Source organism: Cottoperca gobio, chromosome 15, assembly GCF_900634415.1.
Source record: "Cottoperca gobio chromosome 15, fCotGob3.1, whole genome shotgun sequence".
Lineage (NCBI taxonomy): Eukaryota > Metazoa > Chordata > Actinopteri > Perciformes > Bovichtidae > Cottoperca > Cottoperca gobio.
In genome coordinates, this window is record NC_041369.1 from 2,609,721 (window position 1) to 2,636,329 (window position 26,609).

At 40.4% G+C, this 26,609-nt stretch overlaps 1 protein-coding gene across 3 annotated transcripts in view; it reads left to right on the top strand.

Moving 5' to 3' along the window:
• LOC115020148 (stromal membrane-associated protein 1-like) overlaps positions 1–26,609 on the top strand; it is a 93,043-nt gene that overhangs the window by 12,956 nt on the left and 53,478 nt on the right. For 2 of the 3 annotated variants that reach the window (XM_029450068.1, XM_029450069.1), the window contains exons 2-6: positions 1,103–1,236; positions 2,763–2,848; positions 12,015–12,090; positions 21,429–21,497; positions 23,684–23,746. In XM_029450068.1, coding sequence (XP_029305928.1) covers positions 1,103–1,236; positions 2,763–2,848; positions 12,015–12,090; positions 21,429–21,497; positions 23,684–23,746 — 428 coding nt within the window. The remainder of the gene's footprint in view (positions 1–1,102; positions 1,237–2,762; positions 2,849–12,014; positions 12,091–21,428; positions 21,498–23,683; positions 23,747–26,609) is intronic. The other variant, XM_029450070.1, reaches the window with a different exon arrangement.

Here is a 26,609-nt window from a genome sequence, read left to right on the forward strand (position 1 = left end):
CAGTGGTGCTGAGGGACTGTAGCCACGAGCCCATTAAAATGATTTGACTGTCATTGCCATCCCATCTCCTATTCATCCCCATGGAGATTTGGCAGAGCTAGGGTTGCTTTGCGCTACGTTATGTATGATGGATGATGCATTTGGACGACAGATTTCAATGGGACAGTTAATCTGAACTCAGTCGAACAAGATATGTTAAAGAGATTCCGCAAGTATGCACAAGTGTGTTTAATATTCAGTAAATTTATTGGCCTTAGTATGCTTCAAAGGGCTTGTTCGGAGTGTCATGCAGCGTCTGAAATCCACCTTTATCAATTGTGGAATTGGACGGGGATTGTCGGAAAATCTTTATATGGTGATCAGGTCAGGTCGACAAAAAGCTTGATATCAGACTTCAGACGCTGTTTCAGACTGACCCTCCACAGTTCCTTTGAGAGCATTCAAAAGGTTCAACTCTTCCTTTCAACAGACATTGCACGATTGTTTGTCAACAGGAATCAAAGTTTCGTTGCCTGGCTCTTATTCTTGTTTCTTATTCTCTGACTGTACCTTTATGTAACCCCATGTTGGTTATCTTTGCTCTGTCTTGCATCAAAAGATCCAAAATACAACTTGGACTCTTCCCAAATTGAGTTGGTTACAATTTGGTCAAAATAAGTGAAGGCTTTGAATGTTAGTGCTGTTCGGACTTTATCTTTTCTTATTAACTTCTGTAAACTCTCATAGTGTACTGTACCTACATGCTTTTGCACTTCTCGCTTATTCCTTGTCAGTCAAACAGTTTGTCCAGTTTTGTGGAAGTTACCTTTTTGAATTTTTAAAGCAGACTTTTGACGGACTGTGCTGGGTGAAGAGGTCCAGAGAGATAACAGTCACTCGTTTGCTTTTTCATCTCACAACCAAGTTTTAATTCATCACGTCCTGCTGTTCTATCACTCCCACAATTTTTTGATTTTAATTGAAAGGGAATTTGAAAGACTGAATCTCAAATGTTAAGGGTGGAAGTCTCCTCTTTAACTGCATCAGTTAAACGGATCACACAGCAGGAACTTTACATTAAGCAGAAATATCTCTTCTTCTTTCTCTTTCTTTCCCCTTTCAGGTCCTCGATGGGCATCATGGAACCTCGGGGTGTTCATGTGTATCCGCTGTGCCGGCATCCACCGCAACCTCGGTGTTCACATCTCCAGAGTCAAATCTGTCAATCTGGACCAGTGGACACCTGAGCAGATCCAGGTACACACACAAAACAGGGCAGCAATGGCCCCTTTGCTCGGACCACACACGTATCCCAACTTGAGCCTCATTTTGATTTCAACTAACACACCTGTAACGTTGTAAAGGTGAAAACAATACCATATCTGCCATGTGTCTGTAATTTGGCAAAAAAATGTTTTATTATTATGTTTTCGGGTTATCCGTCCATCCAATTGTGTGATATGTGAACCTAATGTCTCAGGAATGCTTGGAGGGGATTTCTTCAAATTTTGGGACAAACGTCCACTTGGACTCAAAGATGAAAACCCAATTCAAAAACCTCAAATTGTAGGGATGGGCCTTTTAAGTAATGTCCATATTCGAGAACCTGCATTCAATTATTATGGAGCACTCACGTACTCGCAAAAACAATTCTAATGTCAGAATAGAGTTCTACTTTAGAGATTAGCCGTGGTGGAAGCTTGTACTTGTGAATTTATCTCGAGTCACCATTTTCGTGACAAACTGGCTAATCTTCCTGGTGACATCACAACGATGCATGCTAACACTGCTAGCAAATGAGATGACGACAGACTGCCTGTTGTCTGTCTCAGCTGTTTTTTCCTTGTGCTCAATGATGCAAATGGTTTATCATCAACAGCTTGCACTGCACATTCATTTATGTTGAAAATACTTCCAAACATCACTCTTATGCCTGGTCGCCATTCTGCCTGCAGTGTTAGATTGAGTGACCTCTGACTGAAAACATTGAACTGCAGCTGCCCAGATCTATAATTTGTGCTGGATGGATCTGTGCAGATAATCATAGATGGAAGTTATCACTGCGTCCTGTCTAAAACATTAAAACCTTTAATACAGTGTCAATTTATTACAAAATATATATATATATTTATTATTTTTATTTTTCCAGAGTACTTCAATAGTACTAGGTTGTAGACATGCTTTGTGCTTAATTAGCATGGAGAATTGATTCAATTACACACAGTAAATCTGAAGAACTGGTGTGTGTGTGTGTGTGTGTGTGTGTGTGTGTGTGTGTGTGTGTGTGTGTGTGTGTGTGTGTGTGTGTGTGTGTGTGTGTGTGACCTGAGCATTTCAGTAATTTATTCAATCATCCAGTTGTTAATATATCCAATTGTTTGGTGTGTATGTGCGCACAGCGTTAAGGTGTGTTAAGGCAGCGCTTATCTATCAGCTGACTGTGAGTCAAAAGGGTCTCACTCTGAATGTTAATCACTGTGTTCAATGACTAATTAATTCTGGATGGCTGATTATTCCGACTCTATCTCCTCCCCTTCTCCTATCATCACCCTCCTCTTAATTTATCCGTGACACATACAGCCAGTGTGTCTTCCACCCTGCGTGTGAGCGTGCATGGAAAGGAGTTGGCGGGCAAATTGAGTTGAATGCAAATGTAATAAAAGAAAGAGCTCGCTGTGTGTGTTTGGCATGTTCTTAAAGGGATTTTTATTACCAATTGCCCTGCTAGTATTAACAACACATATATTTATCTTTATTTCTTAACTCTTCTCCTCTCCTTGCAGAGTATGGTGGACATGAGCAACAGAAGGGCCAAACTGCTTTACGAAGCCCACCTACCAGGGAACTTCAAGCATCCACAGACAGACCAGTATCCTCCTCCCGCCGGCTTTCTGTGTGTTCTTCTCTTCACTGTATTCATTCAACCCCAACTTAATTTACAAAAGATATGTCACTAAACATTGGTGTAAACCTCCTGTCATTGAACATATATTTACACACCACCATACATGTCACCCTATATTTACATACACATCTTAAAACTCTCAATGACACCAAACATTTGCATAAAGAAATGACTTATGTCACCATAGTTGTGTCACAGATGGGTGACAAATGAGAGGAAAAGGAATGCTGTGGTGTGTGGCAGTGGTTTATGCTACATACCTGTCCATATCAAACAAACCAACATAAACATATTCACCACGAGCCTCCAGAACAGCTTCTGCATATCGGTTACTGGAGGGATGAACAGCTTTTGGTTTTGTTTTGTGCTTAACAAGTTGCTTCAAATTTGTATACATGTTAAGGCCCAGACACACCAAACAGATGTCAAAGAACTAGTAGCGACTGAGCCGACTGCTGCGTTGCCTGTGTTGCCTGCGTCTTGGCCAAAGTTCCAGGTGGCCATGTCGTTGTGAAAATGTCCATGTATTGGAATGATCAGATGAAGATAAAAGAGCCTCTGCCCTCTTGACTTAAGTTGTTTGTTTGTTTTCCTCACGTCCATTTCTCTTCTTGTGCGCTGATTCACTTATGCTTAACAAACAGAGTGATTTCTTTTGCCGACAGTCTCCGCCGCTGATTCAGCATGTCTGTAAACAGCGAAAGTGAAAGTAGTTGGTCACCTGGTTTAGAAGCTGGAGGTGTGCAGCCTGTCGCCTGCAGCTTCTCGTCTAACTGCTCCCAACTCTTCCATTACTAACTATGTGTCGAGCTTACTGACAAACGCATTTCTGAGTGAAATTATTTTAATGTGAAACTGCAGCAGTAGGACATATTCAGTTCACATTAGCAGTAACTTTATACAGCATTTATTCCGGGTAAATATATGCAAATATATAAATATTGCAATGCTGTCATCAGTTGATATCATGGACTGTTTGTCGTTGAAATCTCAGCTGACACTGAGGTACAGTTACAGTTAACTGTTAGAAAATAGAATATAATAACAATAAAAAGTGTTCTTTACTTTTAATTCATGAACAACTAGGTTGTTGGTGAGTTTTGGTGAAGGACACTAATCTGGTAGTCTGGACGAGCCTGCCCCCCAAAATTTGGCCGTCATGCCAATGTGGAGGGATCATGTCTCATAGCTGGTTTTGTAAAGGTTTATGATCCTAGTGTTGGAAAATGCATGAAAGCATTGCAGCAAAGGTAGCTTTTATTATACCTCAATCTTTACAATTTTACAATGTTTTGTTTTGTCATTTTTCACAACATAATTTGACCTTTGACCGCTCACGTGATTTTGTGATTTTGATTTGTGACAAAATAAAACAAATAGGCCACCTGTCAGCAGCATCAGCCACAGAGAACAGTTTAACCCAGGATGTGCTAGTCTGGGTTAAACTGTTCAATTGTTAAGATGTGTTAAGACTGATTTATTCTAACATTGGTTGAGAGTTAAATCAAGATGTGAAACAGTTAAAGAAAAAGGGAAACTCAAGCTGCTGCTACACTTTATTTAATTATTCTAAGATTAAGCACTTTATTTTAAGATGCACAATTTTTCAAAAGCTATTTCATTTATTTTCTCAATTTTATTTTTAAATGCAGCCCGAGAAGAACATTATACATATCTACAGTACTATATATATCTGTTCAATGTTAAGTGACAATAAATATTGTCTAAATGTTTTTAAATTGTACTTTATTTATTAGTTTTGACAGTCAGTTGTTGATTACGTGCAGACGTTGATACAGCTACTGGGCTACTTCAATATATCTCACACTAATTCATAACGCACGTTAAACATTATGATGCTCCGGACCTTTGCTGGTGGAAATGTTCTCTAATTGGACCTTTTAGAATTTTAGTTGAATACCCCTGCAGTAGAGTGTAGACTTAACTTTTGAACAAGAAAGTAAGCTGTAGTGCAGGGGTTCTCAACGGGGGGGTGTTCAGAGAACGTCGGGCGCTGGAAGCAATATTTTAGAGAGGGGGGCGTTCACGTGTCTTTGGGGGGCGTTTGTGTGTACGGCTCCGTGAGGTCATTCATAAACACGCAAAAATTCTACTCCAAAAAAATAAATCCAAATCTAGTCAGATATAGAATAAAACCGGCGACTGACTGTTTTTCCAGGCCAAAGCCAGGGTCCTTGAACACAACACGAGCGGAACGTGTCTTCACGTGGTCACGTCATGTCAAAAAATGGAAATATTAAACTGTCATTGACATCAGTGAACGCAGCATGGCGAGTGTAAAGGCCCTGTCACACATATCCGTATGACAGAAACGTATACCGGTGCGTACGAAAATTAGTATGAGTCCAAATACGTCCAACTTTTCATCGGGTTGGATCGGAAAAGTGAACATATACAGACTCATGTCTAACCTATTGATAGCGCATCACTTCCTAATACAAAATGTATCAGACGAATGCCCAACGAATGCATAAGATATGCAGAAATATGGTGTATACAAAATATCTGCAACACGCTGGTGTACGTTGATATAAGGTAAGGTATAAGTAGTATTCGTTAAGAGCTCACTGTGTTACGCTGGTTTACGTTGATATAAGGTAAGGTATAAGTAGTATTCATTAAGAGCTCACTGTGTTATGCTGGTGTACGTTGATATAAGGTAAGGTATAAGTAGTATTCGTTAAGAGCTCACTGTGTTACGCTGGGGTGCGTTGTTGAACGCTGATGTTTTGAGCATGTTCAAAATTACCGGACGTACCCGACGTGTGCTTCATAAGATATGCAGACGTTACGTGACGTTAGACATTTGTGAATACGGAATACGTAGTTGAATATTTCACGTAAATACAGTACGTGAATACTTACCTACGTAAATATAGTACGTAAATACCTACGTGAATACCTACGTGAATACGTTAGAGGAACATTAGATAAAGGCAACGTCGGCTGACGGTCAATCCTACGGCCAATTTATTGATAACGAGTGGATACCCTATTCCTACCCTATGTTAAGATTATGCCTGACGACGGAGTAATTTATTAAACGTGTTTCTACAGTACAGCTAGCGTTCAGCATTTTAGCCGTTCTCCAGCATCAGCATGACGTGAACCTGATGGCACTTTTCCAGCTCCGTTGGCCAGACGCTCTGACACTTTTTAAATTTGTGATCTAATGCTACGCTATCGATGTTTGACATACGTATAATAATTTGTTATGTATGCGTTATGTATACGTCAGCTACAACACCGCTGTGGAAAAGTTGGACGTATTTGGACTCTGACACATTTTTTGCTCATTTTCATATAAGTCAGCATGTTTCTGCCATACAGAACTGTGTATGTCTGGCGTGTTCGGCGTAACGTCTGCGTCCTTCAAACGATCACAACTTACCCTTAATTTATATCAACGTATTGCCGATATTTCGTATGCGCCGGCATAAGTTTCTGTCATACGGATATGTGTGACAGGGACTTTACAAAGAGAAAGGTGGATGCGGAATGTTCCAGGAGAAATGGACAAACGATTATTTCTTTGTGGAAGTAAAAGGCCAGTGTTTGTGTGGACGCGTTTGCGGTCATGAAAAAGGCTCTCGATCTGCATTACAGCACAAAACATGCCAAACTGCACAAGCTGAAAGGACGAGTCCAGTGCATTTGAATAAAGTTAACATTGTTTGTTTTTAGATTTTTATTTTGCTGAGCGATAAAGTGCTGCTTGAAAAAAACAAAAAACAAGCGCCGTCCCCCTCAGCCACCACTGCTCGAAAGCATTAATGTTATTCCAAAGATACACCATGAATAAAACTAATCTGAATTAATGTTAAAACACTAACACTCTGGTCGGGACTTGGACCAGCAGCAGACGAGCTGCACTCTGGCTGCTCGTAGTAGCAGATAATGGATAGGGGGTGCTGGCCCAAAAAAGGTTGAGAACCATTGCTGTAGTGTTTGGGGTTTGGCATTCATGTATGTAAGCAAGGAGAACAACAATGGATTAACTATAAATATATTAATTACGAATCCATGCCTATCAAACATGTTTGGTTTAGTGATGACCCAAGCTGTACTTTTAACAAACTACCTCCATAAGGTAGTAAAATAATTGATGATTGGATGACTAAAAGAACAGATTATACTTCAAAATAAGCTTTTTTTTTTAATATCTGTTACTTGAATAGTTGAACAATGGAACAACTTAAAACTATGATCAGTCTGAATCAGAGTATTCAGATTTACCAGATTGTGAATCATCAGATTGATGAGTGCTCCCTCCTCTGTACATCCTCATCTCCCTCCTCCTGCCATGTCCGAGTGGCCAGGGGTGGTACTTCAGGGTGATGCACTAGATATGCCAAGTAGTTTGCGCGGAGGCAGTGTTGGCGTATGCTATCTGCATCTGGAGAGAGACTGATGAATTATTTCTTCTTCGTTCTCTTCCACTTCGCGGCACGTTCTGCCGACGTGGTGCTAATCTTGTTGTCGCCATAGATCACATGTTGTGTGAACTCAAAGAGCTCCTCTACTACCTCCTCCTTAAGGTCAAGGCTATCCGCGCACCGCTGTCGCCCCTGTCCGCCACACACAACATGCTCCCCGACGCATCTACCTGCACCAGGGCCAGCTGAAGAGAGCGAGGAGGAATGAGGAGGGAGATGATGTGCAGAGGAAGAGGGGGGATTCATGGGAATCTAATAATCTGAATCTAGTGAGGCAGATTACTCTGATTGGTACTGATCATATAATGTTTTAAGTGGTTCCATTGTTTCAGCTCTTTCAAGTTACACCTATTAAAGTATAATCCATTCATCAGTTATTTTACTGCAGAGATCCATCTAGTAAACATCTTACATTTGGCCATCTTGCAAAAAAATCTCCCAGTATTATTGGGAGGGATCTGGGATCTGAATTATTTTCTACAAAAGGTCCAGAGAAGTAAATTCTATCATCAAAACATCTTCGCCCCAGGATGGTATTGGAATTTAGGTTCTAGTCCCGACTTTATGCCTCTAGGTACTTTGTTGAATGCAACAATAGCCTTAACCCGTTTCTACTGAATACAAATCAGTTGTAACATGTTTATATTGCCAATGGGGTGAGTGTGAAGATATACAATAATGGATAAACCTGGTAGAGAATACATTTTTTCATGGGGTTTTTGAGTTTTGGTATAATTTAGTGTTTCTGCTGCTGAGAAAGATATTTACAACTGTCCCAATAACAGAATCCAATGCAAAGTTCTGAATACTTAATCAGAAACAAACTGCACAAAGTTACGATTAATCTGATAAAGAATGTTGTTATTGTTGTTATTCATGTCATATATAATGTTAAAGCTCTCTGGTAGATTTATCCAAATGCACATCAGATCAATATGAAGTTAGTTATAAGGGCATTCAGGATGTGCCTTATTGAAGCGTTAGAGGACAAAGGTCAAATTCTGTTGACCTCAGTGTCATGAAAATGTGATAGATTATAGTCTAAGCGTTACCATTGTTTTTGACTTAATGACATTCTGAGTAGGTTACACACTTTTATACTGGCTTTATGTGTAAAATTGTAATGATGGAGGGATGAAAAACGTGATAACATAAAAAAGATACCATTGCTGCAATGCTATCGTGCATTTTCCATCAGGGACAGATACCTTTTTAAAAATCACTACGAGACATGGTCACTCCACATTGGCACGACCAACCCTCTGGCTCATGGACTACAGTCAATACCAAATTATATACTTCCATTGATATAGTTACCAGCTGATGAGTTGAACCCTATCGCTGAAATCACTCCTGCAAGGCAGAAAAATGACCGTCTAAAATCTCATCGTCATCATCCAAATTCAGCTTTGTCTGCGTATCCCCGATCATTTCCAGCAACAAATGAGAACTGACGGGCTCCGCTAAGTCAGCGTAATTCCACACATTTAATCAGGAAACCTCTCGTCGTGTCTGTGCATGCAACGGTGAAACAGTGATATCCAGTTTGCCCTTTTCCCACGATACAAGACAAGACAGCTGTGTGGTTAACACAGCAGCATATGTTCATATTTCTACCAGCAGACTGAAATAAAATAATCTCCCTGTTTGAAATGCCGCTCTAATACGCTATGTTTTATCTGGCAGGCCCATTTGTGCGAGGTGGTCATGATTCTTCACTGTTTTGAAGTCCATTAGTCGTTCCGACAGCAGCGCCGCTGGCTGAAAGCAGCAGATAACAGACCCAGGATTAGAGGAGCTGCCGCCTGATTGTGTGATTCTGGGTTCCTGCTCGCGTGTCATTTTGCTATTTACTTTGCCATGTATGTAAATGACAAAATGGAGTTTGATTCCCCCACCATATTTGCTATTTAGTTTTCCTGTCCTACATTACACTGTGTGTATTTATGAATGTTATTTTTTATCAGTGTAGAGCAGTTAGACTAAATGGTCAATTAGAATGTTTTGTTTGGAAATGTTCTAGTTATTAATACTACAGTAGTAATTGACTATTAACTGTTACTTCATAGACTATATTCCACTCGAAAACGTCTTACACCAGAACTACTTTCTTGTCAAGGTGAAAAGAAATCAATGTGATTGATTATGTGACACTGCAGCTGATCTATGACGTCGTAGGTTTTGATTTATAGATTCACATCAAATTTCACCCCGTGACATCACCACCGGGACACGAGGTTCTTTAACACATTCTTGTGCTACACATGTAATATAACTAAAATGGAAGTATGTCTGTCAGTCCATTGATTTTTTTTTTGACATCCAATTGACTTCACACTTGGCGTGAAGCGCAGTGTCGAGTGCAAGGTCTCAAGATCTTTGGGAAATATTTACTAGTAGTGTGTTACGTACACGCTGTGTCATGCATCGAGAGAGGAACACTATTAACTGTTACACCATCAAATGGCATGCAGGCTCTCCACTCACGACTACCTTCATGAACCGATGAAGGAAGAGATCTACGGGACATATTTATTAGTCATTTCCTCAACAACCGCTCAACCAATCGACTTCACACTTGGCGGGTGTTTTGCTGAAGCCCCGAGGAAAGTGTGCGTGTGAAGTTGTTTGGATGAGCACAAAAAATCTCTAAGCAGCAATACAGGAGGCACTAGTTCTCTAATGTTTCTCAAAGAATGTCAACAGTTAACTTTTATTAAATGTGTTGTCATGCAAAGCCTTCTAAACTTCCTGAGTAGTATCTTCACCACCGTGGCCCTTTTAATTGCTGAAATCCATAAATCTGTTTGAGGTTTATTGAAAAGAATATGATGAAGATTAACTATGACATTGGTACGTATTTTAGTCTCTGGCTTTGAGGAAGTGTTCTTATCTCCAGTGTAACTAGCAACCTCAGCATTCCGTACTAATGCAGTATAAATGCATCTCTATGCTAGCGGGTTTAAAGCTTCAAAGTTTCATAACGTTGACATTCAAATCCTAAATCAACATTTAAATGCGTTGCAGCTTTTTTTTAATTTGCTTGTCTGTTCATTCGGTTTAAAGCCGCAGTGTTTCTGCACGGTTGCAGATAAAGATTAGTGGCGGCTGTACAGCATTGTTTCTGACTTGTTTGATCCAAACATTTCCAATAATTACAGAGCATTGTAAAGTCCAAGAGTCAACATTTATTGAAAAACCATAGAAAATTAACATCATGTTTTTATCTAACAAAAATATTCAGCTTCAATCCATATTTGTAGCCTTTCAAATACAACAGTTTGGTCTCCCGCTTGCCGCACACAAAGGGAGTCATGCACTGACGAGTGTTCTTCATTAAAGAAAGTTCATGTAATAAAAAATAGTAATTTAATCCGATTAATCACTTTATTCAAATTGAGGATTTTGTTTGAAGATTCTTTTCTTTTTTTAGTAATAAAATATTAATTTCATAATAAATCATATATAATAAAACCGATGAGCATGTTCTTGATCTGATGCATGCTTTATATAATACTGAATATTGATCAGTTCTACAGTATAATAGATACAAAGTCAGTCCCTCTCCTGAGAGCTGGGCAGCCCTGACTGGACCGGATATAATTCATATCAAAGGTCAGCGATGGGCCCGTACATCAGTCTCTCTGGTCCACTGATGTTCAGTAGGTACAATCCATCTTCATCAAACCCTCACTGCGTACATCACCACCATGTGATTCGCACATTTATCTGGCTACAGTGCTGTGCTGCGTGCCATCGTGTAGCATCCTATCTGTTCGGCTGTTTCCAGTCAACAGTAATACATGTGCTGTCTTTTGAGATGCAGCTCCAGCAGCCCGCCTCTTGCAGCCCATCCCGCAGCTCTACTCGAGCTGGTGGTCATCACTCTTCTATCTTTTGAAGTCTATTACTCTATCCGACATGAGCGTCGCTGCTGAAAAAAGGGAGATAAGAGAGTCGGGATTAGCGGCGATGTAGTGCCTGGATGTAACGGTGGCGTGTGTGGAATCTGTGTGTGTGAGGTTGAGTGTGTGTGTGCACACACTTGCTCGTCTCTCAGGCAGGAATATGAACATGATCACCCGTCATTTCTTTTGTTAATGAGACCATTTCTATGGTCATTAATATAACATTTAGATTGTATCTTGTATTTGAAGACTAACAGGATTTGCTTTAAAACCCACTTCCAGACTGGTTGAGTTTGGCAGGAGTTGTGAAGGGAGTCTAAAGCTTACAAGTCTTCAAAACTAAATGTTGTTGTTCCTCATTGTTAGCATTTTCTGACCCGATGTCCTTATCGGCAGAAACAAGACCTTCTGAAACCACTGAACCAACAAATCACTGTTTCAATAAGATTACTATGAACCTTTCTGGATATTTTGCTGCCATGGTTGAGGTTTGGTTGGAAGCGAAAGGTCGTGCTTTAGGTTTGAACATTAGATCATGTTCTCCACACTTTTCTTACACAAACACACAAACTTTGGGAACTGTCTCAGTTTCTCACACATTACCTGTAATTCTAATTTTGTCCATGAATTCGAATTGACAACCTTCTACCACAACCTCTTTTTTATGATTTCAGCATGAAATGTACTGTATATTTCTGCTGTGTGTGCATAAGGGATATTTGTATATTTATGTGCAGTGTTTCAGTCCTTAATCCTAACCTTTAGAGCAGTGGAGGTCTTCATCCGGGACAAGTACGAGAGGAAAAAGTACTACAACAAGGAGGCTCTGGCTGAAGCTCCAGTGAGTATCAGCACTTCTTGTTTTACACATGTTGAGTTTTAGTACACGGTATTGTTATAACTGTACAGAGCTGCCATTTCATGAACGTGTGCATCAATTGTTGCATATGTTTGTCCTAAGAAACCAACTTACGTTTACATTTTTTGTTGACCATCTACAAGCAGTAGATATATTTACATACACATGCTTTTAATACAGGAGACTTCACATCAATGATCAAATATGAATGATCTCACATCTCTTGCCTTTCCGCGAGAAACTGAATGCTAAAAGGCTACAAACTGCATCAACGAGCGTGTGTGTGGCTTTGGCTGCTGTTGTGTTGAAAGTTCAAATGTGCTCACGTTTGGCATCTTTTCCTCACACAAGACGTTTGAATGGTTTCCAGCACTGACTTGTCTGTGCTCAGGCCTCATGGTTGGCTTCCAGTATCTTTCACTCATCAAGCCTGTAAAGCCTGTACAATCGCTGACCTTCTCTGCATGTCTATCTATCACACTGGTGATGCTTTCTTAGCTTACATGTGTGGAAAAGGCAGCGAAATCCCCTTTCAACCCCGAATTCTTCAGCCCAAATCTCACAGTCTCATTGGATCTGATTCCAAGAGGGGGTGCACACAGTAGAGAATAACCTTTCAAAAACACTGCTATCATACAGCTCCTTATCAGCCAGCAGAGATGTCTGTGTATGTTTCTTTTGTGTGGAAAATGGGATAGAGAGGATGTGATTATGTAGGTGTGTACAGTATGTGGGTGGGTCGATGCATATCTTCACAGTGTATCTGTGTGAGGTGTGTGTTTCAGTGAGAGTGTGAACGCTCAGCTTTTAGTAAATGAGCTATTGCTGACTAAAAGTGCTAATAATCGACACAATCAATGATTCTCCTATTACACTTCAGGCCAAATATTGTAAAGTAATATGAACATTTGAATGTAAGCCAACTGGCTGAACTTTCTATCCAGACACACTCCACAAGGCTACAAACGGAGGACGCTACACGCAACCTGAACAGCGTTTAAAAGAAAGTTGCAGGAATACGGAGAAGCTCTCAAACATGAACAAAAAATGTGTTCCATTAATGCAAAATGTCTTGTTTACAGCCGTCTTTCTCTGGCACATCTTTATTTCATCTCTTTGTCTCTTCCTCTCATTTTTTCTCTTGTTGTTTCCAGCTTTCTCTTCTTCTGTCTGTTTCTCACTTTGTCCTTTTCCTTCTCCCTCCTGCCTCTCTCTGTTTTCTCTGGTTTTCTCTGAAGCGTTGCCAGCAGCCAGATTGTGATCTAGGATCTGTTTCTGCCAGCCACACAGACGGCGCGGCTTTTATATGCAAATGAATTATTAAAAACAACTCATTATCACTTTAAGCAGTTTGGTGCAGATGGAGAAAGAAGAGGAGTGGGTGGGCAACAGTAACCCTGAGGTGTGTGTGCGTGTGTGCGTGCGTGTGCGCGTGTGTGTGTCTGCGTGCCTCTGCACTGTGGTTAAGTCATCGTACTGTACTGCGTTTGTTTACCACAACGTTTGGATGTTATTGGCAGTTTGTTGAAAACTGGCTATGGTCAGCGTTAAAACTATAATATGACGGATACAGTAAGATGTAAATGGAATAGATGCATGCAGTATTTCTGTGTATAAATAATCATTTCAATGCTTGTTGGAGAAAAACGCATTTCACCCGAATCGATGCTGATGAACTTGTGTAACTTGTGCAACTGTGGCCATCAGTTGCAATCAATGGCACATTGATGTTCCTTCATTTCACAAGCTTCTATTGAATCTGTTGCTGTAAAATTGCATTAAATAGTTTTTTTGGGCCACTTGGGGGCAGCACAACTAGCTGTAAACACATTATTGACATATTGTCGCCTTATTAAGGTGATAATACGTCAAACATGGAATTAACTTAGCAAACAGATAAAAAGTGTTATCATTAGAGATGCACCGGTAAATTCCAATTATTGATTTTTAAGTCCGACCTGCCAATTCCAATTTACTTTCTTTCTCTGTTTATCCAACTGTTTTTAACATGTTTTACTTTCCCAGGGAAAAACAGGTGCTTGGCTTTGATGATTATCTATTGAACACATATTTATATACATGTCTATATAACAACACACAGTTTAACTTTTTTCGATTTTCAACCGTCTTTGTATTGCGCAATGTGAGTGGTACATGCAAATGAACAGTGTTTGGTTTCCCTCTGTGTTTATGTCTTCTTCACTCACGCTGAAGAACTTCCACACCGACGACATGTTGTGCGTGTGTGTGGCTGTGACGTTACCGTCTGTGCTGCTATGTGTGAGACGCAAAACCGTCACATGAGTGTTCATTTGACCGGATATATAAGAATTATCTTTGTTTTTCGAACGATGGCCAGTCGATTGGTGCATCTCTAGTTATCATGCCTTTAGAGTACTGTCCAATATCCACTTGTGTTTCAGCTCTGTCCTGGTCTCCATCAACTTTAGATGCTAAATGCTCCACAATGTTCACCAGCTAGTCGCTAACTGCTTGTGTCTGCTGTGGACAGTGGGTTGTGCCCTTTGGCTGACAACAGCTGCCCGCTGCTGCTGGAAAGAAGGTGTACGACATCAGTGAAACTGAACCCAAACAGTTGCGACTGTAACACCAAAACAATGAGCTAAAAGATGGTAAAACGTTCTGCTCACAATAACTAATGTTAGCTATCATTACCCACCATAAGCTACATCACGCTCAAAAGTTCCCATGATGGTCCACCTGCTGGGTTTGGACATTTTTCAATTTCAATTCTGTAACAATTCTGCAGAAAAATATTTGAATCCTCAAACCAAATATATGACATTTAAAAGCCCTATGCAGACGTGGACTGCACATCCTGGTGCATATAAGAGTTTGGATGTGGATTTGTTTGCATTGCTTTGTTCACAATGGAGCACATAAGTACATCCACTCAATGTCCATTGGCCATGCAGCATGACTTCATTGTTCTGCCATGAGTGAATTAGTTGCTGTATGTGTCTGTGTCAGTATATGGACCACACATTTCAATGTTAGTGGAATCAACAAGACTTCACAGTGCATCTTGCAACTCTTCTGTGATGAGCCCAGTGATTGGCCTAAAAATGTCACAAGAGAGCAGCACAGTCACCCTGGAGGAAGAATTTGCTGATTTCCAACATTATTTGCTTGAGTTAGTCATACGGATGTCCTGTCTGCTGTGTCCACAGTGCTTGCCAATGTTCTGTGTGTTCCTACAGCCATGTGGCAGCCTACTTAACTTCTGCCATCCACTGACACTAAGTACATCCCCACAGAGCTGCGAGCATGGCTGTCGACTCCAAGCAAAAGTTCACTGCAGATTCACTTTTCTTCTTCAGATTTTTTCTTTTGTCACTTTACCTGGAAACTTGGAAAATGCGATGAAGTGCCCTCCAGGGTGCCCTTGCAATTAAGAAAAGGCAATGCAGTGTCATATAGGCTGCCCTGCAGGCTAGAACACTTTCTGCATGCTTTAAAAAACAAATCTCTGTTTGCCCTCCAGACAGCCTAAAACTGCCACTGTGTTTTCAGGGTTGTCTCTCCGTCTGTCCGTCACATTGTTGTGAACGGAAAAAAAATCTTTCAATTTGGCTCAAACGTCCACTTGGACTCAAGGAAGAACTGATTATGGGTCAATGGCCAAAAACATTTATTTTGGCCATAACTCTAGAATTAGTAATGGGATGACATTGTGGACAGCCATGGTCGTAGACTGCTTAATCTTATCTTCTTTGTGATGGAGGTGATTCCAATAAGAGATCTAAAATATGAAGATCTATCACTCACTCTGCTGTGTACTGTACATGCATGTCTCAATTTCTTGTCTCTGTGTAAAACACAAATATGCAAATGAAGAAAAGAGCTTGTAGTGGCTAGTGAACAGTGAAATATGGCCCTCTATGATGGATCCATTTGGAATTGCGAGCAGATTTGTGATACCTACCACAAGCACATCACAAAACATCAGCTCAAGGTCATTCAGTTGATATTCTTTTAGAACACTGCAATTACAGTTTAAACATCAAAAACCATCCCATAGCCTCCATAATTCTTGTTTTATTAGTCCCTGTGTAACTATTCCACTTTCCTTCAGTGAGTGTCCTCTGTAAAAGTACAAATGAAGCTGTTAAAGGTCTACCCAGCGGACACAGTTCAGTTAAGATGTTAACCATCTTTCTGTCTCACTATCAGTAGTCGCCACAGCAGATATCCAGACACATCTATCTCCAGGTCCTAAAATATCCGTACAACCTCTGTTCATCCTTTTCCACCAAGCTCGCACTACTCTACTTGTTATCCATCCACTCTTTATCATTCTCCCCCCCTCCCCTCTGTATTCATTTCACTCCTCCCTCTTACCCTCCAGCCTCTTTTCTCTTTATCTTCATCATCAGCCCATCCGTGCCTGTTTAGTGCTGTATCGACATCTCCAGCAGCATCAAAGTCGGAATAGGATCAAGTTTTGAGAGAGGCGGGGGGGGAGGTTTCCTAAAAGACATCAACAGAATAAGTAGGGGGATAGAAAATTTATTCACATCTCTTCTGTGCTGCTTTCACCACCACAGGCAGCGAGAGCAAGCAGTCGTTTAATGCTTTAACAGTGGACAGAGGAGAGAGGGAGAAGGATGGAAATGAAGGAAGATGAAAAGTGGAGAAAACATTCTTCTGTTCTGCCCTTAGAAAGACACAGTCAGTGTTAGTTTCCACCCCGAGGGGGTTCAGAGAGCAAAAGAGGAGGAGAGGAAGACAGTGAGGAAGGAAAGGAGGTGGGTTTCTGTTAATGATGTAACCGCTTTCCTCTTTCACTGGCAGTTAGATGCTAGGGAGTGCTTGGTGTGTTTTATCAGCAGTCCAAAATGAACTCTTGTACAGTCCCTTTGCAGATTTGCATTCCCTTTGCCCCAGCTTATGAAAAACAAATGTAGAAGTGTGTGTGCGTGTAATAGTGTAACACACTCTACTGATAGAACTCTGGAGTCTGGTATCATACCCTGAATCTACAGATGTCACAATACTAGAATTGAGCAGTCAATACCAATATCAGTGAAATAACTCGATGCTCGATACTGATTCAATACCACAGTAATAACCAAAAACAAAACAATAAATCCCATACACTCCTTTATTGCGTTTGAAGGAGAGAAAACCTGCGGTCCAGAGCGCACGGCCAGACTTGTGTGCTTTAAAATGTCTTATATCCTTTTGGATTGTATTGCGTCGACGGGACGACGTTAGTCTCAAGCCGCCCGGTACTTACGGTACTTATAGTACCTGCGGGACTGTAAGAAAACGGTACACCTTTGGTACTTGAACCAACACCCCCCTTTTTAGTAATTAAAATACTACTATAGTGTCCAAGTATCTGATTAATTGTTCAGATTTTTGGACTTACTGGTAGTATAAGTAGATACATGAACATTGGTGTTGAGTTCTGTGCTCAGGGATCTTCCAAGCAGCCGGCGGCTTTAGTACGGTGGCCCTGTGAGCTCAACGCACTGCAAATAAAGAAAACACGTGCAAACAGACAAAATAACAAGCAAAATAAGAAAACATTTTACCAATTTGAGAACACCTGAGCAGCATTTAGAAAAAAGACTGCAAATAGAGAAAAACACAACTAAATCTGGAAACTATCTTTAGCCTTTTGCTTATTATCATGTTAGCTGGCTATAAGGTTTATATTTACTTTCAGAACAGGTGTGTTAATTAATGTAGTTTCTGTTAATCACATATGGTGGAATGTCTCTTTTTGATTGTGGGAAGTGCCTTCTATAGACTAAATGCCCACAGTCTGTGAGACTGACAGTTCACAGTCCCTGATCTAAGGAAGTTCTTACTATATGTGTCTGTAGTGGTCTATGTTCTTGTGCTTCACCGGATTATGGTCTAAGGAACAACACGTTGTGTGATAAATTTCATAGCAAATAAATGACAGTGTGCAGGAATTCCCTCTTTTCTTGCCTTTGGACTTTTCCTCCTAGGCTCTCATCTACAAGAAAATTGAGGGTGTGCATCAGCGTTCACAGTAAAGTTTTGAACTCTTCTTACCATGGATCATTGCTGTTTGCATCCTTCTTACTTGCACTATTAATAACCAAATAGATTTCGTCCAAGATGAGCTCTTTTGAAGAAATCAATGGACTCACGCAACATCTACGTTTTGAATTCTCTAATAAAAACGAACAGAGAGTCCTGCGTCCTAACACTAGTACGGACATACAGTATGCATGTCTTCCTTATTTAAGATTTTAATTGGAAATACTTTTTTAAGAGAGACTCGTCTCCAGATGCATGGGTCAACTCTCAGTGAGTACTGAAGAAACAAGAAAATCCTCAGAGGCCTACACATCCAAAAGGCTCCGACCAAAGGTATATCCAATTTGTTAAAAGATGGGGAGATATTTCGAACTAATGCTCTTTGGACCTCATGTTACTAATTACTGAGCATGTGTCCACTGAAGCATCTAAATTGCAAAAAGAAATCCAATCACAAGATCAAAGACTTTGCCTCCAGTGATTACTCTATTAAAGATTCTGTGTGCCATTACAAAGACAAACTGCATATCTCTAAACTGAAGAATTACAAATGTGACAAAGAGGACTACAAAAGACAGGATGTCGATACTTAGGATAATAAAAGAAAATGCCACCGCCCGTCAGTCTGGTGCATAACGCCTCTCAGCCTGCAGCAGCACTTTGCCATCGGCGGGGTTTGACTGACAGAGAAGACCTTCCATCTGACAGCGACTTTACTATCAACAGCAATTGGCTAAACAACGTTTTTTTAAGACAACACAAAAGGTACCACGGCGGTAGGCGAGCACACGCACAACCCTCGTAATAGACTACAAAAAGATAAGCATTTTTAGCTTTTTTATGACCTTCACTATTTTTCGGAATAATCAATCTATTCAGCTGTCGTGTGGAGAAGCAGTAAGTGGAGACGAGACACAAATCTTGAGGGAGGTAGCTAAAGCTGTGGTGCTTGTAGAAAGGCAGCGAACAGCCAGATGGCAAAGAATAAACGAGGAAGTGATAAAGACAAGGCCAGGGTAGCATCAGGACTGTTTAGTTCAATCTGTTAACTGACAAGTCTTGTTACAGACTGGAACGATTTAAGTTCCATGGTGAAGCAGCTGATGGGACTTTTGTCAGATTGGATTGGTATGGCTTTTGAAGAAAGATTGAAAATGGCAGTAATTATTGTACAAAGAGTGTGTTCATTTTTGGATGATGGCCTGCTTTCATGATGGATTGTGTGTGCTCCGAAGTGTAGAAGGCTATGCTTTTTACCATCTAAAAAAAACAATACTTCCTTGGTTTGAATTCTCTTGAGTCTTTGAACATGAAAGAAGTAATATCCTATGCATACAAATGTTGTATTGGGAATAATGTTTTCTTGACTTTCTTCTTTCTCTATCTCCCTCCTGTCTCCATCCATCCCTCTCCATCTCTTTGAGTCTCAGTCCATCTGGCACTGTATGCATAGTGAGTCTTACATCTCATACCAGTAAAACGTCTGTACAGACACACTTTTGAAACTGCAGTAATTACATTTCATTTCATTCAGCTGACGCTTTTGCCCAAAGCGACTTAAATTAAGTGCAAACAATCATGAGGATACAGCAAGAATCTTGCAAGTATATTATCTTCAAAATCAGCCAAACCATTTTAAGTGCAATTGCAGTAGCTTCAAATAAGACAAACCAATGCAAGTGCTACATACAGATAAAAATATATATATTATTATTATTAATTTAATTTATTGATGCAGTCAAAACAGGTGAGTTTTCAGTCTGCGACAAAAAATGTGAAGACTGTCTGCTGACCTGATATTAATGGGGAGCTTGTTCCACCATTTTGGAGCCAGGATAGCAAACAGGTGGGTTTTATTTGGGTGAATCTGGGTCCCACTCGCAGTGAGGGAGTAGCGAGCCGATTGGCCAATGTAGAGCAAAATCTGCAGTCACCGAAGTCACCGCACGGTAAGCCAGCACCAGAGTCTTGAAACAGATTCGGGCCGCCCCTTTGGGTTTTGGACCTGGTAAAAGACAGAATCAATTGGGTGTCATCTGCGTAGCTGTTGTAGGAGAAGCCATGAGAGTGAATGACAGAGCCAAGTGAGTTGGTGTACAGAAAAAATAACGTGCTCATAGCCAGGCTGAGAATTCCTGGGTTGACTTCCCATGTTGATAACCACTGTTGTAGGACCGCTTAGCGGGATCGCGGTTGTTGAGTTAAGATAGATAACCCAAAGGGTATGTTGAACTCGCTTCATAGTACAGGCTTTAGGTCACTTTCCATTTTCCACAGGACACACAGCATTTTGTTTTCCATGGTTACTTTAGTTGTTCCACCATCCACCATTTCTGGCATAGTATCTGCAAAGAACTTGTATTGATACTTTTTGGTAACTCTGGATAGCGATAAAAGCTACAGGGGAAATCAAAGCAATATCTTTTTGTTTTCTTTTTGCAGTAGTTGTACTTTGTGCTGTACATGGAGCCTTCATATTCTTTGGAGCTCGTAGCCGGTGGCAGACATAATTGCATAATGAAAGCGAGGCTTAAAGGGAACCAATCTCAACACAGATGGTGTCATTATTCTATATAGCAATTACATTGTGCAATCAACATTCACTTCATAATGAGAAGTTAAACCAAAAACGTTGTCTGTTGGAACTTTGAGCGTTTCTCTATAACATTAAATATTCATGACGAAATAAACAGCAATCAAGTCGAAGCTTGGAAAAAAGCAGCTTTGGATATTGTTGAGAATTTTAATATTCAAAAAGTAATCAGCTTTGTCAGCACTGTGTGGAGTGGTTTGATCCCATTTGACAGTGCCCTGGCTTTTTTTTGTTTTACCTTTCCATTTGATCGATGTTTCCTTATCTTCAATACACTTTGATGAGCAGAGAAATAAGAAATGGCTTGTAAAAAACAAACAGCTGTTGGTAGACTGCAGAGTTCAATTCAAGCATGCTCTCAGTCTGTCTCACAGGTCAACGGCAGGTTAATAGAGGTCATCCCTACACTCTATAATTGTGTGTGGGCATGTGAGACCCTCTTTTGACACGATTCTGCAGCTTTGAGGCTGAACATAACCTAGTCTTGCAGCATCTACTGAAGCGAAGAGTACTCTGCTGTGGAGGAGAAAATCCTCCATTCCCTTTAATTAACTCTGCTCGCTCTCTGCTTCTCTTTCCTTACCCTTCCGCTCTCTTCTCTTTGTTCCGTCTGTCTTATTTTTTTTTTATTCTCCTCTTCCTCCCTTGTCTTTGTCTCAGCCTCCGTCTAAAATTCTCTGTCTTCCAGCCGAAGTCCTCTGAAGCTGCTCCTCTCTCCACCTCACCATCGTCCCAGGCTGACGGGAGCAGACAGGAGGTGCATGTCTCTCCTGTATTCTGTGCTGTGATCGTGTTCTGGTGCCAGACATGTTGTGGCGTTGTCATCGTATGCTTTTTCTCTCTTTTTGTTATGCCAAGTGAAAGGTCAGAGCTGTCCGCTAGTCATTTGACGGCAGATTGTTTGGGACGGTGCCTGATAGTCTTCCATTTTAGCCTCATAGATTATTTAATCATATGAAACTATGTCAGACACTTTTTCTTGACAGTGTAAAAGGTCCCCGGGCCCGAGTTCTAGTCCTCATCTGAAGACTCGTAAAACTTCATACTCGGGTAAACTTTGCTTAACTCATAGATATAGATATATTTTACATTTCTTTTTGCCCCTTTTCTCAATTAATTTAAGACACATTTACTTATCATTCTGCTTCAAACTATTCAAAATTAATTATTTTTTCATTATGTTTCAAAAGTATAGAAGTTAACTTGTTTAGCTTAGTCACAAGTACAGTAGGGTTAGGGCTCGACAACATTTGATCAAATTCAGCATCGACTCACTTTATTAAGTCTGCTGTGCTTTATTATTATTATTATTATTATTATTATTATTATTATTATTATTATTATTATTATTATTATTATTATTATTATTGTGTCGTATGCTGCTCTTGTTGTTACCTTCGGTGGCTGACCAGGGCAAACAACGAGGCTACAACGGCCCAAAACCTTTCCATTAGGAGAAACGTGGCGCAGCTTCAGAAACGATGCAAATTTAAACATCACAAACGTGCAAAACACATGCCAATTAAGAAACATCTTCACCAACTGCACAACACACGCGCAGCATTTAGAAAAACACTCACCTCAGATTTGGAGGTACTGACTTTCATCCTGATCGCTTAACACTGCAGACGGCTGGAGGTCACGTCTGATGAAGCCAACACCACCACATCATCGGCAACTACTATCTGTGTCCATTAGAATTAGAACTGTGATAGCTCTAATCCCAGCTGTAATTTGTTGTGTTTCGTTAGTGATGCTCAGATAGGAGTATAATATCCTACTAATGCTACTGGAGCAAATTGTCCAATGCTCATTATCTCTTGGTTAATAGAGTCAGAGACTTGGTGACTGCCAGAGCCTCAAAGATAATATAATCAAACTCGCTGATGGATATGGCAGCCAAATTGCAGCCAGAATATAAAGGCCATCTGTCATAATGTTCTAATGCAAACAGTAGCCATTGTTGCTTCCGTTCCCCTGCCATGAATCTGTAGAAGAATCTTCAGAAGAAAAAATAAGAAAGTTCCTCTGCGGCAAGACTCGACATTTGACCCAGGCTGCTTGTGTGTGGCAGCTCTTGTGTATGCTCACAAAAGAGCACAAAAGATAGTGACTGTAGAATAGCGATGAATGCTCTCCATGCTCACCGATTTGCGTTATTGTAAATATTAATGATTATGTAGCATTGTTTAATATGTTCTCAAGACAAATAACCATCAACCAGGTAATGAATTGCTCCGAGAGTAGAGACACAGAGAGACGCAGAGAGGAGCAGATTGTTATTGGTACTATAATGGTTAGATTTTAGGCTTCACCAGCGAAGCGAAAGCTTTTCTCTTTGGCATCCTGACAGTCATTAGCTGAAGCCTGTTGGTGGCTGGCATCAGCAACACCAGCTCATTTACATATAACAAAGCAAGACAGCACCATTAACCTAAAAACTGTCTGTCGGTATGCTAATAATGGCTGCACATTAAATCTGCATTGTGAGTGCATTAAAATCTCATTAACGAATGAGATCTAATTGTTTTTAACCTGCTTTTAGGTACAGCAAATAATCACCATTAGGCCGCATGTTCCCTCCTTCAGAATATCCTAATGGTTGTCGAATGGTGATTTAATGAAGAAAAGTGCCTTCTTTCTGCACGCTTAAGCAGTATTATATGCTAATCATAATGTTGCAGGACACAGTCAGTTATCACTGTGATATATGTTGCAGAATTATCCCGCTGCTGAGTACATAAATACACTATTAAATAATATTCAAATTCAGTCAGATTAAGTATATGAATATACATTTCATATCAATATAATCCAGATTGGCCTAACCGTAGTGTGTGTGTGTGTGTGGTGTTGGTAGATGCCATGACACACATTTACAGGCTGCACATGCTGCTGCAAACATGCCACAGTCTTACACCATCCTTTCTTCTTTTTTCACAGAAGGAGCGTGAGAAGAAGAAAGAGAAGCATGTTAATAAAGTGGAGAGACACAGTGACACAAAGGTACAAGTGATTTTCACAATGAATAGATTACATAACGTGGCCTGAAAATCAATTGTCATACTTTTGATCTAATCTTATATCAGCAAAGTGTGGTTTAACACTACAGGTGTTAGAGAAGAGCAACTGGTGTGTCTGTTTAAAGTGCAGCCAAACAATCTCATTTTGTTTTAATAGAGAAGTTGGTCAATATTAATTGCAGCCACAATCTGATTTGATGCTGCACATGGCACAAGTACTTTCCCTCACAACAGCAGAGCAGAGTGTGCAGCAGGCATCTGTGACTCTCACTGTGGCTGTTCCTTCTTGTTCCATAGAGAGCTGCAGGTGTCGAAGTCAATAGGTTTAAAAAAAAAATATTTTGGGTTAGATGCCTGAAATAAGGTCTGTGGTTAAGACAAGTTTGAGAGATCGTCTGGGACATTTAAATGTCGTCGTGGAAGCTTAGTACTGTTGACGTTGAAGTCATGCGACCGTGGTGCAGTTTGTTTACAGACCAACCGTAGCTTTTTACTTCCGCCGATTGCACTTATACTTCGAAAAATCCTAAAAATGTTGTTAATTTGTGAGGATTCTCTTGCTGAATGAATATGTATAAGTATTATAAACTTTTGTTTGCCACACAGCTACTTCTCTTCTTCTTCTGCTATAATGTTGAGGGAACCAGGGCCTTGCTCACTTCAGGTTTGGCCTACAAAAATACTTCCTTCCTGTAGCACTCTATTAATCCCTGACATAATTAAAACAGATCAGCTGGGAAAAAGTGTCCGAAAGGACTGTTGAGTACATATATACTCAAACTGGTTTCGTAAATAAACTTATATAGTGCTTTTCTACCTTCACACATACACATCCACTGATGGTGACGGAGCAGCCCATTGGGAGCAACTTGGGGTTCAAGGACACTTCAACAGGAGGAGCAAAGGCTCAACCTGCCAACCCTGTGATTAGTGCACAACATCACACATCTTTGTAAAGATATTACAGAAGGGGTCACGGACCACAAGCGAATGTGCACATCATTATTCAGTCATATTTCTGGAGTTTCTTGGCTCTCAGTAGTGGCTGAGGATTATGTCTTTAAGAGCCCTTGAATGCAGATTTAGCCATGAAACGGGCCTATCAGTGCATCTGCAGCATCAAGAAGAGGAGTAAGAAATTAAAATGCTTTTTGTACATTGCTGTTTAAGCATTGCTAAGGCCAGAATGTGGACAAAGGAAAGTGCTACTTATTTTGCATGTGCAAGCCTTGTGCAGTTGGTCCATCGCTGTGCTGAAGGAAGTGAATCCTCAAGGGAAACTCCTCATAAACATTCATGTTGTTCACAGATGCTTTGGTTTTGCTCCATGCATAAGTATGGATCATTTCTCATTCATGCACAGAGGCGTAAACATTTAAACTATATTTCAAAAACTATCATATCAACCATGAATGTGAAAGTGTGTGTCGTTAGCTGTTTCCAAAATATCTGTAATCATTGTTACTTCTTTCTTCTTGTGTTTTTAAAAAGGAAATGTTTTTGTTATTTCACTTAGTGTAATAAGTGAAGCCCCTGCTGCTGGCAATTAAGCGAAATGTAGCTGTTTTGTGAATATAAATAGACTGTTAACTCACACTGCAACAGATTACCTCACATTATGAACATTGTGATTTAAAATAAAATCTGGATGGAAAGATAAATGAAAAAACAAAATATCCAAGATATTTGATTTGATAAGATGCCAAGATAAATGTTTAAAATAAATAAAATAGTGATGTGACCAGAATGTAAATCCAGCACAAACTGTGTGTGTGTGTGTGTGTGTGTGTGTGTGTGTGTGTGTGTGTGTGTGTGTGTGTGTGAATGATAGTGAGGAATGTATTTGGTGCAGATGGAGAAAGAAGAGGAGTGGGTGGGCAACAGTAACCCTGACGTGTGTGTGTGTGTGTGTGTGTGTGTGTGTGTGTGTGTGTGTGTGTGTGTGTGTGTGTGTGTGTGTGTGTGTGTGTGTGTGTGTGTGATGAACAGACACAATATGTGTGAGTTGCTGTGCATTAGCCATTGCTTAAACTGAGTGTAGGTGTTTGCATGCCAGAGCTGTTGCACGTGTGTGTGCATATCTCTACAGTGTGTGTGCTCGTATGTGTGAAGGAGAGGGGCCAATGTGTGCATATCTGGGTCATGGTTAGTAAATTCAGAATTATCTCATGGCCTGCGAAGCAGTGAGGGAATAATGTAGCTCTCAGCAGTGTGTGCGTGTGCGCGCGCGCGCGTGTGTGTGTGAGTGTGTGTGTGTGTGTGTGTGTGTGTGTGTGTGTGTGCGTGCGTGCGTGCGTGTGTGTTCAGATGCTCTACAGGGAAATGGAATGGAGGCTATGGGCAACTTTACCCACTGAGAGAGAAATGGAACACAGCAGTCGGTACTTTGTAGCATTATTTCTTACTCTACCTCCATCCTCTCATTAACTGGACTCTTTAGCCTTTCATTACCTCTTAAAATATGTGGTCACATTTATTTTCTTTTGCAATATTTCTGTCCAGATGTATGTTTTTACAGCTCTCTTCTTTACATACTGTACTAGATTTGCATTTAAAGGAGGATTGTACAAAAAACAAGAATATAATAATTATAATAATAATGTAATGAAGTCGTTACTTTTTTCAGGTATATTCAGGCTGATATTAGCCAAAAACACACATTCTTGTCTTGTCATTTTATCTAAAATGACTTAACTGTTATTTCAGTTAAAACCCTTACCATGAAGTCTGTCTGTGTGTCTGTCTGTGTCTGTGTGTCTGTCTGCCTGTCTGTCTGCCTGCCTGCCTGCCTGCCTGCCTGCCTGCCTGTCTGTCTGTCTGTCTGTCTGTCTGTCTGTGGACAGATT